The sequence below is a fragment of the Manis pentadactyla genome, chromosome X (genome assembly GCF_030020395.1).
Source record: "Manis pentadactyla isolate mManPen7 chromosome X, mManPen7.hap1, whole genome shotgun sequence".
Taxonomy (NCBI): domain Eukaryota; kingdom Metazoa; phylum Chordata; class Mammalia; order Pholidota; family Manidae; genus Manis; species Manis pentadactyla.
The window spans coordinates 104,914,382-104,931,874 of record NC_080038.1 but is presented as its reverse complement, the minus strand read 5'-3'; the positions used below and the strand labels follow the sequence as shown (position 1 = coordinate 104,931,874).

General features: G+C 39.1%; 1 protein-coding gene across 6 annotated transcripts in view; it reads left to right on the top strand.

The window, feature by feature from the left end:
* Nucleotides 1–17,493, top strand: part of ACSL4 (acyl-CoA synthetase long chain family member 4) — a 103,794-nt gene that overhangs the window by 54,059 nt on the left and 32,242 nt on the right. For 3 of the 6 annotated variants that reach the window (XM_057496120.1, XM_057496118.1, XM_057496119.1), the window contains 4 exons: nucleotides 11,635–12,166; nucleotides 12,410–12,587; nucleotides 14,162–14,271; nucleotides 14,392–14,530. In XM_057496120.1, coding sequence (XP_057352103.1) covers nucleotides 11,816–12,166; nucleotides 12,410–12,587; nucleotides 14,162–14,271; nucleotides 14,392–14,530 — 778 coding nt within the window. In that variant the 5' untranslated portion in view covers nucleotides 11,635–11,815. The remainder of the gene's footprint in view (nucleotides 1–11,634; nucleotides 12,167–12,409; nucleotides 12,588–14,161; nucleotides 14,272–14,391; nucleotides 14,531–17,493) is intronic. The other 3 variants (XM_036912613.2, XM_057496117.1, XM_057496121.1) reach the window with 2 other exon arrangements.

The following is a 17,493-nucleotide window of genomic DNA, read 5'->3' as shown; positions in this document are numbered from 1 at the left end:
AAGTTCTTCTGCATATCGTATCTTAGTTCATTTTCTGGATAGCCAAATTAGGCTTTGATCCTCTGTATAAACACAGACCCTTTGCCCACACTTTCATATGCCCTTTATACCATTCTGTAGAACTTATTGGAGGTCACCACACAGGAACTGCTTCGTTTTTTTTTTTTAAGAGAAAGGAATATTATCAGAAAAGTGTACCTCCATAGCCGATCATCTGACACCCTTTAAGTGATCAAAATTAAGGATATTTAAAGCATGCATTAATCGTTGATTTGCAGTTAGTTTTATCCTATCACGGAGTAATCCCCCTTTTCTTTCTTTTTTTTTTTCTTGTTATCTTTAATCTACACTTACATGAAGAATATTATGTTTACTAGGCTCTCCCCTATACCAGGTCCCCGCTATAAACCCCTTTACAGTCACTGTCCATCAGCATAGCAAAATGTTGTAGAATCACTACTTGTCTTCTCTGTGTTGTACAGCCCTCCCCTTTCTCCCCCCCCCATGCATGCTAATCTTAATACCCCCCTTCTTCCCCTGCCGTTATCCCTCCCTACCCACCCATCCTCCCCAGTCCCTTTCCCTTTGGTACCTGTTAGTCCATTCTTGGGTTCTGTGATTCCACTGCTGTTTTGTTCCTTCAGTTTTTCCTTTGTTCTTATACTCCACAGATGAGTGAAATCATTTGGTATTTCTCTTTCTCCGCTTGGCTTATTTCACTGAGTATAATACCCTCTAGCTCCATCCATGTTGCTGCAAATGGTAGGATTTGCCCTCTTCTTATGGCTGAGTAGTATTCCTTGTGTATATGTATCACATCTTCTTTATCCATTCATCTACCGATGGACATTTAGATTGCTTCCAATTCTTGGCTATTGTAAATAGTGCTGCGATAAACATAGGGGTGCATCTGTCTTTCTCAAACTTGATTGCTGCGTTCTTAGGGTAAATTCCTAGGAGTGGAATTCCTGGGTCAAATGGTAAGTCTGTTTTGAGCATTTTGATGAACCTCCATACTGCTTTCCACAGTGGTTGAACTAATTTACATTCCCACCAGCAGTGTAGGAGGGTTCCCCTTTCTCCACAGCCTCGCCAACATTTGTTGTTGTTTGTCTTTTGGATGGCAGCCATCCTTACTGGTGTGAGGTGATACCTCATTGTAGTTTCAATTTGCATTTCTCTGATAATTAGCGATGTGGAGCATCTTTTCATGTGTCTGTTGGCCATCTGTATTTCTTTTTTGGAGAACTGTCTGTTCAGTTCCTCTGCCCATTTTTTAATTGGGTTATTTGTTTTTTGTTTGTTGAGGCGTGTGAGCTCTTTATATATTCTGGACGTCAAGCCTTTATCGGATGTGTCATTTTCAAATATATTCTCCCATACTGTAGGGTTCCTTTTTGTTCTATTGATGGTGTCTTTTGCTGTACAGAAGCTTTTCAGCTTAATATAGTCCCACTTACTCATTTTTGCTGTTGTTTTCCTTGCCCGGGGAGATATGTTCAAGAAGAGGTCACTCATGTTTATGTCTAAGAGGTTTTTGCCTATGTTTTCTTCCAAGAGTTTAATGGTTTCATGACTTACATTCAGGTCTTTGATCCATTTTGAGTTTACTTTTGTTTATGGGGTTAGACAATGGTCCAGTTTCATTCTCCTACATGTAGCTGTCCAGTTTTGCCAGCACCACCTGTTGAAGAGACTGTCATTTCGCCATTGTATGTCCATGGCTCCTTTATCAAATATTAATTGACCATATATGTCTGGGTTAATGTCTGGATTCTCTAGTCTGTTCCATTGGTCTGTGGCTCTGCTCTTGTGCCAGTACCAAATTGTCTTGATTACTGTGGCTTTATAGTAGAGCTTGAAGTTGGGGAGTGAGATCCCCCCTACTTTATTCTTCTTTCTCAGGATTGCTTTGGCTATTCGGGGTCTTTGGTGTTTCCATATGAATTTTTGAATTATTTGTTCCAGTTCATTGAAGAATGTTGCTGGTAGTTTCATAGGGATTGCATCAAATCTGTATATTGCTTTGGGCAGGATGGCCATTTTGACGATATTAATTCTTTCTAGCCACGAGCATGGGATAAGTTTCCATCTGTTAGTGTCCCCTTTAATTTCTCTTAAGAGTGACTTGTAGTTTTCAGAGTATAAGTCTTTCACTTCCTTGGTTAGGTTTATTCCTAGGTATTTTATTTTTTTTGATGCAATTGTGATTGGAGTTGTTTTCCTGATTTCTCTTTCTGTTGGTTCATTGTTAGTGTATAGGAAAGCCACAGATTTCTGTGTGTTGATTTTGTATCCTGCAACTTTGCTGTATTCCGATATCAGTTCTAGTAGTTTTGGGGTGGAGTCTTTAGGGTTTTTTATCTACAGTATCATGTCATCTGCAAATACTGACAGTTTAACTTCTTTACCAATCTGGATTCCTTGTATTTCTTTGTTTTGTCTGATTGCCGTGGCTAGGACCTCCAGTACTATGTTAAATAACAGTGGAGAGAGTGGGCATCCCTGTCTAGTTCCCGATCTCAGAGGAAATGCTTTCAGCTTCTCGCTGTTCAATATAATGTTGGCTGTGGGTTTATCATAGATGGCCTTTATTATGTTGAGGTACTTGCCCTCTATTCCCATTTTGCTGAGAGTTTTTATCATGAATGGATGTTGAACTTTGTCAAATGCTTTTTCAGCATCTATGGAGATGATCATGTGGTTTTTGTCTTTCTTTTTGTTGATGTGGTGGATGATGTTGATGGACTTTCGAATGTTGTACCATCCTTGCATCCCTGGGATGAATCCCACTTGGTCATGGTGTATGATCCTTTTGATGTATTTTTGAATTCGGTTTGCTAATATTTTGTTGAGTATTTTTGCATCTACGTTCATCAGGGATATTGGTCTGTAGTTTTCTTTTTTGGTGGGGTCTTTGCCTGGTTTTGGTATTAGGGTGATGTTAGCTTCATAGAATGAGTTTGGGAGTATCCCCTCCTTCTCTATTTTTTGGAAAACTCTAGGGAGAATGGGTATTATGTCTTCCCTGTATGTCTGATAAAATTCCGAGGTAAATCCATCTGTCCCGGGGGTTTTGTTCTTTGGTAGTTTTTTGATTACCGCTTCAATTTCGTTGCTGGTAATTGGTCTGTTTAGATTTTCTGTTTCTTTCTGGGTCAATCTTGGAAGGTTGTATTTTTCTAGGAAGTTGTCCATTTCTCCTAGGTTTTCCAGCTTGTTTGCATATAGGTTTTCATAGTAGTCTTTAATAGTTCTTTGTATTTCTGTGGAGTCTGTCGTGATTTTTCTGTTTTCGTTTGTGATTCTGTTGATTTGTGTTGAATCTCTTATTCTCTTAATAAGTTTGGCTAGAGGCTTATCTATTTTGTTTATTTTCTCAAAGAACCAGCTCTTGGTTTCATTGATTTTTTCTATTGTTTTATTGTTCTCAATTTTGTTTATTTCTTCTCTGATCTTTATTATGTCCCTCCTTCTGCTGACCTTAGGCCTCATTTGTTCTTCTTTTTCCAATTTCGATAATTGTGATGTTAGACTATTCATTTGGGATTGTTCTTGCTTCTTCAATTGTGCCTGGATCGCTATATACTTTTTTCTTAAGACTGCTTTCGCTGCGTCCCACAGAAGTTGGGGCTTTGTGTTGTTGTTGTCATTTGTTTCTATATATTCCTTGATCTCTATTTTAATTTGTTCGTTGATCCATTGATTATTTAGGAGCATGTTGTTAAGCCTCCATGTGTTTGTGAGCCTTTTTGTTTTCTTTGTCGAATTTATTTCTAGTTTTTTATACCTTTGTGGTCTGAAAAGTTGGTTGGTAGAATTTCAATATTTTGGATTTTGCTGAGGCTCTTTTTGTGGCCTAGTATGTGGTCTATTCTGGAGAATGTTCCATGTGCACTTGAGAAGAATGTATATCCTGTTGCTTTTGGATGTAGAGTTCTATAGATGTCTATCAGGTCCATCTGCTCTACTGTGTTGTTCAGTGCTTCCGTGTCCTTACTTATTTTCTGCCCAGTGGATCTTTCCTTTGGGGTGAGTGGTGTGTTGAAGTCTCCTAGAATGAATACTTTGTAGTCTATTTCCCCCTTTAGTTATGTTAGTATTTGTTTCACATATGCTGGTGCTCCTGTGTTGGGTGCATATATATTTAGAATGGTTATATCCTCTTGTTGGACTGAGCCCTTTATCATTATGTAGTGCCCTTCTTTATCTCTTGTTACTTTCTTTGTTTTGAAGTCTATTTTTTCTGATATTAGTACTGCAACCCCTGCTTTCTTCTCGCTGTTGTTTGCCTGAAATATGTTTTTCCATCCCTTGACTTTTAGTCTGTACATGTCTTTGTGTTTGAGGTGAGTTTCTTGTAAGCAGCATGTAGATGGGTCTTGCTTTTTTATCCATTCTATTACTCTGTCTTTTGATTGGTGCATTCAGTCCATTTACGTTTAGGGTGACTATTGAAAGATATGTACTTATTGCCATTGCAGGCTTCAAATTCGTGGCTACCAAAGGTTCAAGGTTAGTCTCTTTAGTATCTTACTGCCTAACTTAGCTCGCTTATTGAGCTGTTATATACACTGTCTGGAGATTCTTTTCTTCTCTCCCTTCTTATTCCTCCTCCTCGATTGTTCATATGTTGAGTGTTTTGTTCTGTGCTCTTTCTAGGAGTGCTCCCATCTAGAGCAGTCCCTGTAAGATGTTCTGTAGAGGTGGTTTGTGGGAAGCAAATTCCCTCAGCTTTTGCTTGTCTGGGAATTATTTAATCCCTCCATCATATTTAAATGATAGTCGTGCTGGATACAGTATCCTTGGTTCAAGGCCCTTCTGTTTCATTGCATTAAATATATCATGCCATTCTCTTCTGGCCTGTAGGGTTTCTGTCGAGAAGTCTGATGTTAGCCTGATGGGTTTTCCTTTCCTTTTTCTCTCTATCTGCCTTTAAAACTCTTTCCTTGTCCTTGGTCTTTGCCATTTTAATTATTATGTGTCTTGGTGTTGTCTTCCTTGGATCCTTTCTGTTGGGGGTTCTGTGTATTTCCGTGTTCTGTTCGATTATTTTCTCCCCCAGTTTGGGGAAGTTCTCAGCAATTATTTCTTCCAAGATACTTTCCATTCCTTTTTCTCTCTCTTCTTCTGGTACCCCTATAATACGGTATTGTTCCTTTGGATTGGTCACACAGTTCTCTTAGTATTGTTTCATTCCTGGAGATCCTTTTTTCTCTCTCTGTCACCTTCTATGCATTCCTGTTCTCTGGTTTCTATTCCATCAATGGCCTCTTGCATCTTATCCATTCTGCTTATAAATCTTTCCATTGTTTGTTTCATTTCTGTAATCTCCTTTCTGGCATCTGTGATCTCCCTCCGGATTTCATCCCGTTTCTCTTGTATATTTCTCTGCATCTCTGTCAGCAGGTTTATGATTTTTATTTTGAATTCTTTGTCAGGAAGACTGGTTAGGTCTGTCTCCTTCTCTGTTGTCTCTGTGATCTTGGTTTGCCTGTAATTTTGTCTTTTCATGGTGATAGGAATAGTTTGCAGAGCTGGGATGAGTGACGGCTGGGAGAACTTCCCTTCTTGTTGGTTTGTGGCCTTCCTTTCCTGGGATTATAGCGACCTCTAGTGGCTTGTGCTGGGTAGCTGCGCGCAGACAGGGCTTCTGCTTCCTGCCCGGCTGCTATGGAGTTTATCTCTGGTGTTGCTGTGGGCGTGGCCTGGTTCAGTCGTCTGCTCCAAAATGGTGGAGTTGCATTGGAGGGGGAGCTGCCGGGAGGCTGTTTATCTCCGTAAGGGGCCTCCGTGCTCCCTGCAGCCCAGGGGATTAGAGTGCCCAGAGATCCCTGGATTACCTACTTCTGGACTAAGTGTCCTGTCCTGCCCCTTTAAGACTTCCAAAAATCACCCGCCAAAACAAAACGACCACAAAATAAAAAAAAAAAATGGCTGCTTGTTTTTCCTTATTCTTCGGCACCAGCCTCAGACACCAGCTCACCAGTCTTGCTTCCCTGTTTCCCTAGTATTGGGGTCCCTGTCCCTTTAAGATTTCCAAAAAGCACTTGCCACAACAAAATAACAACAACAACAACAACAAAAAATGGCCGCTCACTTTTCATTTGTTCTCCAGCGCCAGCCTCTAGTACCCGCTCACCGTTCTTGCTGCCCTGTTTCCCTAGTATCCAGGACCCCACGCATGCACTGTCTGCGCTCTGGTCTGGATGGCTGGGTCTGGGTGTTCAGCAGTCCTGGGCTCCCTCTCCCTCCCCACTCTGACTCCGCTACTCCCGCCCGGAGCTGGGGGGAACGGCGCTCGGATGCCGCCGTTCCAGGGCTTGTATCTTACCCCTTTTGCGAGGCGGTGGGTTTTCGCATGTGTGGATGTGGTCTGGATGTTGTCCTGTGTCCTGTGGTCTTTATTCTAGGAAGAGTTGTCTTTGTTATATTTTCATAGATATATGTGGTTTGGGGAGGAGATTTCCGCTGCTGTACTCAACGCCGCCATCTTGGCTCTGCCTCTGCCTATAATACTCTTTAATAATTCTTTGTATTTCTTTGGCAACCATAGTGATTTTTCCTTTCTCATTTTTGATTCTGTTTATATGTGTAGACTCTTTTTTTCTTGATAAGTCTGGCTAGGGGTTTGTCTATTTTGTTTTTTTTTCCTTGAAGAACCAGCTCCTGCTTTCATTGATTCCTTCTATTGTTTTATTCTTCTCGGTTTTATTTATTTCTGCTCTAATCTTTATTATGTTCCTCCTTCTACTGAGTTTGGGCCTCATTTGTTCTTCTTTTTCTAGTTTAGTTAATTCTGAGTTTCGACTGTTCATATGCGATTGTTCTTTTCTGAGATAGGCCTGTATTGCAATATACTTCCATCTTAGCACGGTCTTTGTTGGGTTCCACGAGATTTTGCGGTGTTGAATTATTGTTATTTCTCCCCAAAGATTGCTTGATCTCTGTTTTTATTTGGTCATTGATCCATTGGTTATCCAGGGTCATGTGTTTGTGGGCTTGTTTGTTTTCTTTGCATGATTTAGTTCTCGTTTCATACCTTGGTGGTCTGAGAAGCTGGGTGGTACAATTTCAATCGTTTTGAATTTATTGAGGCTCTTTTTGTAGCCTAGTATATGATGTATTCTTGAAAATGTTCCATGTGCACTTGAGAAGAATGTGTATTCTGCTGCTTTTGGGTGGCGAGTTCTGTAGATGTCTGTTAGGTCCATCTGTTCTAAAGTGTTGTTCAGTGCCTCTGTCTCCTTACTTATCTTGTGTCTGGTTGATCTGTACTTTGGAGTGAGTGAAGTGTTGAAGTCTCCTATAAAGAATGAATTGCATTCTATTTCCCCTTTTAATTCTGTTGGTATTTGGTTCACATAATGTAGGTACTCCTGTGTTGGGTGCATATATATGTATAATGGTTATGTCCTCTTGTTGGACTGACCCCTTTGTCATTATGTAATGTCCTTTTTTGTCTCTTGTGACTCTTTATTTTAAAGTCTAGTTTGTCTGATACAAGTGCTGCCACAACTGCTTTTTTCTCCCTATTGTTTGCATGAAATATCTTTTTCCATCCCTTGACTTTTAGTCTGTACATGTCTTTGGGTTTGAGGTGAGTCTCTTGTGAGCATCGTATAGATGGGTCTTGTTTTTTAGTCCATTCATTGATTCTATGTCTTTTGATTGGTGCATTCAGTCCATTTACATTTAGGGTGATTATCGATAGGTATGTACTTATTGCCGTTTCATGCTTTAGATTCGTGGTTACCAAAGGTTCCAGGTTACTTTCCTTAGTATCTAAGAGTCTAACTTAACTCACTTAGTATGCTGTTGCAAACACAATTTAAAGGTTCTTTTCTATTTCTCCTCCTTTTTCTTCCTCCTTCATTCTTTGTATATTAGGTATCAAATTCTGTACTTTTTGTCTATCCCTTTATTGACTTTGGGGATAGTCAATTTAATTTTGTATTTGCCTCGCAATCTGCTGCTCCATCCTCCCTACCATGGTTTAACTACCTCTGGTGACAGCTATCCAGCCCTAGGAACACTTCCATCTATAGCAGTCCCTCCAAAATAGAGTGCGGAGATGGTTTGTGGGAGGTAAACTCTCTCAGCTTTTGCTTATCTGGAAATTGTTTAATCCCTCCTTCAAATTTAAATGATAATCTCGCCAGATAAAGTAGTCTTGGTTCCAGGCCCTTCTGCTTCATGGCATTAAATATATCATGCCACTCCCTTCTGGCCTGTAAGGTTTTTGCTGAGAAGTCTGATGTTAGCCTAATGGGCTTTCCTTTGTATGTGATCTTATCTCTGTCTCTGGCTGCTTTTAACAGTCTGTCCTTATCTTTGATCTTTCCCATTTTAATTACTATGTGTCTTGGTGTTGTCTTCCTTGGGTTCCTTGTGTTGGGAGATCTGTGGATCTCCATGGCCTGAGAGACTCTCTCCTTCCCCAGATTGGGGAAGTTTTCATCAACTACCTCTTCAAAGACACTTTCTATCCCTTTCTCTCTTCTTCTGGTATCCCTATAATGCGAATATTGTTCCGCTTGGATTGGTCACACAGTTCTCTCAATATTCTTTCATTCTTAGCGATCCTTTTTTCTCTCTGTGCCTCAGCTTCTTCGTACTCCTCTTCTCTAGTTTCTATTTCATTTATTGTCTCCTCCACTGTATCCAACCTGCTTTTAATACCCTCCATCGTGCTCTTCAACGATTGGATCTCCAACCTGAATTCATTCCTGAGTTCTTGGATGTCTTTCCTTACCTCCATTAGAATGTTGATGATTTTTATTTTGAAGTCCCTTTCAGGAAGAATCCCAAGGTCCATATCATTTAAATCTTTCTCGGGAGTTGTATTAATAATTTTACTCTGGACAAGGTTCCTGTGGTGTTTCATTTTTGTATATGGCGCCCTGTAGTGTCCAGAAGCTCTCTTCTGGAGCTGCTCAGCCCCTGAAGCAATGTTTGGGTCGCAGGGGAGTGGTAGTGGTACCTGGGGGGAGGAAGGAGCTGTTCCCCGCCTCCTGGCTGCTGTGCCTGTCCCTACTGCCTGAACCAGTGGTCCAGTCACAGGTATAAGTTTTTGTCCCAGAGAAGCCGTATATGGTTCCCTGCTTTCCACAAGCGGCCGGGATCCCAGTCTCCCCAGGAACTCTGCCTGTATTAACTTTACAACACAGAGTCATAAGAGTCTCATGAAAGCACCATGAAATGTAGTTTTGTGCTCCCAGAGCAGATTTCCGGAGCTAGGTATTCAGCAGTTCGAAGCCTTCCACTCCCTCCTGCTCTGTTTCTCTTCTTCCCACTGTTGAGGTGAGGTGGGGGAGGGGCTCGATTCCCGCAGAGCCACCGCTCTGGTACGTTATCCTGTTCGGTGAGGTCTGCTCTTTTCTCCAGGTGTATGCAGTCTGATGCTGTCCTCTTTCCTTTTGCTGTCTCAGGATTAGTTGCGCCAACTATATTTTCTAATTGTATCCAGTTTTAGGAGGGAGCCTCTGTCTCTCTTCTCATGCCACCATCTTTAATCTCCTCTCTCAAAGGTGTTGTTTTTTATAGGGTTGAGAATTTTGGGTCTCAGCTCTGTACTCAGGTGTTTAGATGTTTGGAAATCAGGGGTCCGAATTGAGAGGGAAATTACAAAAAGGAAAGGTTATTGAGGATTGGGTAGTCATTAAATGTCTGATGGAGGAGAGAATTGTTAGAGGTGATTTTGCATATTGAGGACCAGGCCTATGATGGATGCTTGACATACCTTATTTCAAAGAAGTGAATGACCAGACATGTCAGAGAGAGTGAGAAAGCAATTTCTAGGTAGGGTAAGTCATAAAATTTAAGTTGGAAGGGCCCCCCATAAATTGTCTAGGCCAGAAATTCTTAGTTCAGGGTTGGTGGCACCCTTTGAGGTTCATGGATAGATTTCCGGGAACTCATGAATTCCCGGAAATCATGTATATTATTTTGCTTACCTTTCTGAGGGGAATTGGGATCATAGTTCCTATTAGATTCTCAAAGGGGTCCAAGCTTAAAAAGCTAGTTAGTGACAGATATGGAGAATGACACCCAGGCCTTTTTATTTGTAATTTCTTACTTATTGCAGTACCTTAAGTTGAAGGACATGGAACAAAAATGGAGACTGGATTAAGCTACCATGTTAGTAATTGGTGTGAAAGTGAACAACTGTCCTGGGGCCAACAGTGTATTTCCACACCAGTGGCAGAAGGATGACCTTCAATTTGTCTCTTCACAGTGAACCATTATTTTAAGTTTTATAGTTGAAATAATGCTACCACTCACCATAATAGCTTTCTCAGTTGAAACTCCTCGAGAGAGATGATCCGTGACACAGTTTCTGCAGTTCCTTTCCAGTTCACACCTTTTCTGACCTGCAGTGGCCCCCAGTTTTCTGCCTAATCAAATCAAAACTCTTTTGCCTGATTTGTCAGATGCTATGCTGCTATAGTCTATTTAGCCAGCATATACTCTGTTCCCGTCAGGCTAGTGTCCTTATGATTGGCTCTCCCTACTCTCCCAAGTCTGTCCTTCTCCCCTACCTCTGTAACTTTTCTCATGTGGTTCCCCTGCCTGGAAAGCCCTCCATTTATTCTCTTTCATTTCCACATCCCCAGCAGGGGTCCAGTGCAAGTCTGCTCTCCACAGAGCCTCTCCTGGTTGGCCATTTTGCACTTCCTCTGAACACCTACTGCATTTATTGCTTGTACTGCACACCATAGTGCTTCAGTATTTCCACCGGACTTTTCATTGGAAATGTTTCCATGATCACCTTGGTAGTGGGGTTCAAGGATGTCCTAGGTGGGACTCTGGACACCCTCAATCCCTGCTTTAGCCAGAGCAATTCCACTTTAGTTTTATATATAGGAAGTCTGTGAATTTTTTTTTGAAGAAATTTGCCCCCTGTCCAGCCCCCCACCGAAGCTTGGAAGACACTGGATCTGTCTTGTGTGCTGACTGTGTCATTATTGTTAACTCGTAATGGGCAAGGACTAGGACTTACACTACTTTGGACTTAATATTACTACTCCCAGGCAACTGGTTCAATTTTGAGCATAAACTGGACACTTAGGAAATGATATTATTGTATTGCTCCCATTTTGGGGATAGGAAATAGTGAATAACCTTATATCAGAAATTTACCTTAATGAAGCACTCAGAATAGTATTTCTGGGTTGATCTTTGAGAAAGAAACTTAAATTAGTGGTGGTCTTTCCCCTTTTGGATACAAAACTTCATTCTATTTAAGCTGCCTTACTTATGTATTCATGTTTAAGAGAAATGTCATTATTGGTATTCCCTATCTTCAAAAGTGAGCCAAATTTAACTGTCACGTTCATGCTTTCATATAAGCATTATGGTAGCATTGTGCAATTGACTTACAGAATGATCAATATCAGCATACCTTAAAATCTAGAAAAAATTAAATCAGAAATGTATGGCAAGAAATGATTAAAAATGGAAAATGACAGTGTTTCAGACCAGTTATTTCAGCTTTCTGAATCAAATCAATAATATAAACCAATAAAGACTTAAGTATTTAAATCAGTGGTACTATCAACTTGTTAATGCTCTTTTGTTTTGTTTTGTTTTGTTTTTCCTGCTCTCTGCCTGGTTCATTGTCTTTACCTACAGGTGTACTTTATTGTCGGCTTCCAAAGATTACTAACTTTTATCTGTATCGTTAAAATTGAACTGCCTTGGCTAAACTGCTACTCTTACCTGCTGCTTCCATTATTGCCTTCTTCAGCAAAATAAGGCTCTCTGAAGCCCAAGAATTACAAGAAATAAACACCATTTTAGAAGCCTTGCCACTATGAAACTTAAGCTAAATGTGCTCACCATTATTTTGCTGCCTGTCCACTTGTTAATAACAATATACAGTGCCCTTATATTTATTCCATGGTATTTTCTTACCAATGCCAAGAAGAAAAACGCTATGGCAAAGAGAATAAAAGCTAAGCCCACTTCAGACAAACCTGGAAGTCCGTACCGCTCTGTCACGCACTTCGACTCGCTAGCTGTCATAGACATCCCTGGAGCAGACACTCTGGATAAATTATTTGATCATGCTGTTTCCAAGTTTGGGAAGAAGGACAGCCTTGGGACCAGGGAACTCCTAAGCGAAGAAAATGAAATGCAGCCAAACGGAAAGGTTTTTAAGAAGGTAAAGCGTATTTGTGCTTTTTAATTTTTTTTTAAAGGGGCAGGTACATTCTACTTTATCATAAATCAAGTGAATTTTAAATATGCTGGCTTTCCATGACAGTGCTGTGTAACTAATTCTCAGAAGGAGGTCATAGCTTCTGCATATTCTTAAGGGCAATTTTAGAGTTCGACACTTTGAACAGTATTTCAGTTGCTTGTTTGAATAAATATACTGATCCTGCAGAATGTCTCCCTTTTACAGTTAATTCTTGGGAATTATTTATGGATGAACTACGTCGAAGTGAACCACAGAGTGAGTAACTTTGGTAGTGGACTCACTGCTTTGGGATTAAAACCAAAGAGCACTATTGCCATTTTCTGTGAGACCAGGGCTGAGTGGATGATTACAGCACAGACCTGCTTTAAGTACAACTTTCCTCGTAAGTGTCTTGTTTTTTTTGGCAAGGGCTTTAGTTATGTATGAAAATGTCTTGAGAGCCTCTTGTTTTCAAAGTTGGTGTTCTTTTTTTTCTGCACAATTTATGTCCATAAAACAGTATGTAATGTAGTTAAAAGATGTCTGATAACTCCTGTTAAAGATAGTGACTTCTAATTGCTACTGTGAGTATTGGCAACTTAATGGATTGAATTAAGAATTTTATTTTTCATTTGGAAATCAACTGTACCTGAACAATTTGGGGTTTGGGATCTCTTTTAGGCAGTGACATACAAAATAATGGTTTCAAAAAAATTGTGGTTTAGGATAATTCTAGTTCATTGCTTCAAGGCCTCTTATTTGACTTACTCCATTTTACATGTGAAATAAGTTTGTGGCAACTTGAGCTGTCATTAGATATGTCAGCCAGAATATAAAAATGGGTATATTTCTGATTTATAAGCATTCATTTTTGCCACTGTACAAGAAATTATTTTAAAAAATCAGAAGTCCAGAACAGTGCCTGTCACATACTGAGCACTCAGTTATTTGTTGAATGAAACAGGACACTGTAGGTATAGTGTAAGAATCAAGAGCATGCATTTCTTTTTTTAAAAAATTTTTTATTAAGGTATTATTGATATATACTCTCATGAAGGTTTCACATGAAAGAACAATGTGGTTACTACATTTACCCATATTATCAAGTCCCCACCCATACTCCAATGCAGTCGCTGTCCATCAGTGCAGCAAGTTGCCACAGATCCACTATATGCCTTCTCTGTGCTACACCGTTCTCCTAGTGATCCCCCACACCAAAGAGCATGCATTTCTAACAAAAATGGATAATATGAAATGCTGCCCTATGTAACTTTTGCCCAACTTAACAATCAACAGCTTGTGAAAAGTGGCTCTTGAGCATGTAACTGTTTTGGTAACCAGGCTAGAGCTGAATTTTCAAGTCTAATACAAATTTAGCAGATGTCTTTTGATTCTAACTAATCTTGGTTTTAGTTAGGTTTCCTTTGTCTGGTAGCTTCTGAAGAGTAGATCTCCTTGACTCCTCCAATTAAGGCTTGGAGGTCTCTAGTCAGCTTGGACACTGGTCCCAAGAAAGCTTTCTGGAAGGAGTTGGGAATCTGATTCTGACTTGAGATTCTTAAAATTTGAGCAATTTCAATGACTTATCCATTATTCGGTGCTATATGATGATGATCAGTGAAAGTCCTGTCAGGTAGAAACTTCCATTTCATAGGGGAGTCCTAGCAGGTAGTTCTGATTTGTATTATCTGTTCAGCCAGAACCTATTGACCTTGAGAATATTAACTGACTTTTGACCAGTTGTGGCACTTCAGTTTTTCTGGGTTTCTTTAGGTTTAGAAAGTTAGAATACTGAGAATTTTTAAGGAAAAATTGGGTCTACCACGAAGTTTGAGACAGGGTTGAAGGGAGACTATGAAGTCAAGTTAAATTACAAAATCTCTTTGCATCTGTGAATGTACCTATCCTTAAAGGCTGACTTAATGTATCTAATAAATGTTTATCATTTAATTTTTGTGTTTATTTTTTATTATGTAGTTGTGACTTTATATGCCACACTTGGCAGAGAAGCTGTAGTTCATGGGTTAAATGAATCTGAGGCTACCTATCTGATTACTAGTATTGAACTTCTGGAAAATAAGCTTAAGGTAAATACGAAGTTTTCTTTTAATTCATGTTAGTGTTATCTGACAGGATAGAAAAATGTTCAATAATTGAGTTTATTGCAGACCCATACTTAATAGTTGGATTTTCTTTCTGCTCAACAGGCTGCATTGTTAGATATCAATTGTGTTAAGCACATCATTTATGTGGACAGTAAGACTATCAATAAAGCAGAATACGCTGAAGGATTTGAGATTCACAGCATGCAATCAGTAGAAGAGTTGGGATCCAAGCAAGAAAACTGTAAGTAACTCAGTTAAAACAAATTGATTCATCTAGTCAAGGTTTGTTATTTCAGTAGGTTAGGAAAAGAAGTAATGTAAGTGAAAACTGTAAAGTTCTTTGATTTAAAAAAAAACTTAAAAATGTTCAAAAACTATCAAGACCGTGTTTGATTAAGGTTTTTCCCTCCATTTCTCCTCAAAAAGGTAACCACTGTTTTAAAATTTACTAACTATTTGAGATGTGTTCAGTGGTTCACACTTAGAGCAACTGCTATCAATTTCCTTTTTTCAAATAACCTATATTACAACCTTCTAACTTGGACCTTCCATGAGGAAAAGATCTCAGGCCTTTCTATTCAAATAAACTTTTTTTTTAAGGCTCAATGCTAGCGAATTTAATGATGTCTCAGAGGATGCAAAGCTGTTTGCCAAGATCATGCTTGAATTTATTGTACTACTGAGGTATGGTAGTTGGTATATAATTTAAATCAAGTAAATGGAACTTGTTGCAAAATGTCAGTTGGTCATCAGACAGAGGGCTGTGGAAATTAAATACTCCATTTAAATAGTGTTTTTTCCCTCATGTTTAATGTGAACATCATAGTACTGTACTAGATGAAGAAAGGATTCATTCTGACAGGATAACATACTGGTTATTAGCTTCTGATATTTGACTAGTAGGGACTGAACACATGCTTGCAATAACAGGTATAGAATATAGCTCTCTACTCTATGTGGGGTATGACAAAGAGGTTGAGATTTTACCTACTTGCAAGCAAATATATGAGCTGGCCACAGTTTTTGGGAAGCACAAGATTCCTGGGTCAGAGATGAGGAACAGTTTTTTATGCATAGCAATTACAGTAGGCAGAGTATCAGCATTTATGTTGCTTCCCAGCATCCCTGTTTCCACCAGGCAGTGCCAAGAGGGGTAGATGACACCTGTACACGCAGTGCGTTATGTTAGAGGAGAAGACTGTGCTTAGGGAAACCCAACCTTTTCTAATGAGCAGTAAGTATGCCTGCCCTTTGCTCTAGAAGGAGAGATTATCTCTACTGTACTAGACAGTAAGCATGCCTGCTCTGTGTGCTGGAGGGATGCACTATATCTTCCAAGGCTGTTCACTATGCAAACATCCTTGAAAAGATAGTCTAGAGCAAAGTCAGTGCCTGTGCTCATAAGGTGTGCAGAAACTCAAGAGACTCATGGAAAATAGTTTCTCAATGCCAGGTTGACCCTGTAAGATTGAGGTAAACTTGCCTGTGAAGTCCTGATCACGAGGGATCTCTTGCTCATTCTGCTGGTTCACCAAAGGATATTGGCACAAAACTATGGGAGTTTTGGTCTTCATCATTTTGTGTGAACGGTAACATGATAGACCACATATCCTCCGGGTTCCATTCATTTCTACAGTAGATAAGACATATTTTTGTGAAACTTTACCTGAATAGAAAGTTGTTATGATGATAAGAATGAAGTGTCACGTTGTGAACATAGACTGAGAAAAGGTTAACGTATCTATTGCTGCTGCTTCCATTAGTCACCCAAGAAAGGATGTAGTTCCTATTTGCTTGGTCTATAACCTGTGACAGTAGATCTCTTTAAAGAGCATTAGCATTAGCCAGTTTAAGTATAACTTTATTTTTGGTTATTTAAATGGTAAATCACATTGAAGTTTTAACTGGCACATAAAAATGTAATTCATTCTTGTAAACTGATTTTTTAAAAAGGGTTTATTTTGTATAGAAGTTTTAAGTTTATGGCAAAATTGAGGGGAAGGTAAGAGATTTCCCATATACCTCCTACCCCTACAATGCGTAGCTTTTCCCATTTCCACCAGAGTTGTACATTTGTTACAACTGATGAACTTACATGGACACATCATTATTACCCAAAGTCCGTAGTTTGCATTAGGGATCACTCTTGGTGGTGTATGTTCTATGGACTTGGACACATACATAATGATATGTATCACTATTATATTATCGTAAAGAGTATGAACTGATTTACTAAATATAAACTATCTTAGTAAATTTATACTTAATTCTGATAACACATCTGTAGATTCTTGGCCATTTTGGTGTATTCTGGAAAGGAAAGGAGGTTACTAGGTTAGCACAATACACTGTCTTGAATTGGAAGTCTCAGCACGATGTTTAAAACTTAGGATTTTAGAATTTTAGAGTTGAAGTTGATTTAAAGATCCAGTCAACAACAACAACAACAACAAAGAAGCACAAGGACACTTAGGGAATTGATGGATATGTCTGTTACTGTGGTTGTGGTGATGGTTTCACAGGTGTTTGCATATGTTCAAGTCATCAAATGGTATACATTAAATATGTTCAGTTTTCTGTATATCAATTATGCCTAAATAAAGCAATTTAAAAAAAAGGAGCAGTTTAGATACTATCTCTTTAAGGAGCACTGTTGTCAGTCTGGCCCAGATTACATAAATGAACAGCAAGAAACAAATTTATGTCACATTAAAAATTTTAAACATAGATATATACAGCATTTTTTTAGAGTGTGCATATAAGCATTTAAATGAGGAGTTGCAGCTTCACTCAACTTTGTGTTAGCATTGTGAAAGGACGAAAATTCTGTAATAGTATTTCTCTTTATTAATAGGCTAGAAGATATTTTCAAGTAACAGCATTTGCAGTTTTTAAAATTCTTTTTCCGTGTATGTCTATTCTATTTATTGATATGTAATTTGTTGTCTGTGTAATCTGAACATGTTAGGTTCATATTGTCTTTTTTATTTTGTTTTTCCAGTAATGCATTTTTATTCTATTTTACAAAAGCATCTATCCATAAATTCATTGAGAAGGAAAGAAAACATCCTCACAACAGATAGTTCGAGAAAGCATAACTGTAGTGCACAGGTTAGCAAACTATATACAGCCTGCCATCTGTTTTTCCAAAATAAAGTTGGATTAGAGTCCAGTCACATCCATATCTGTAACATATGGCTCCTT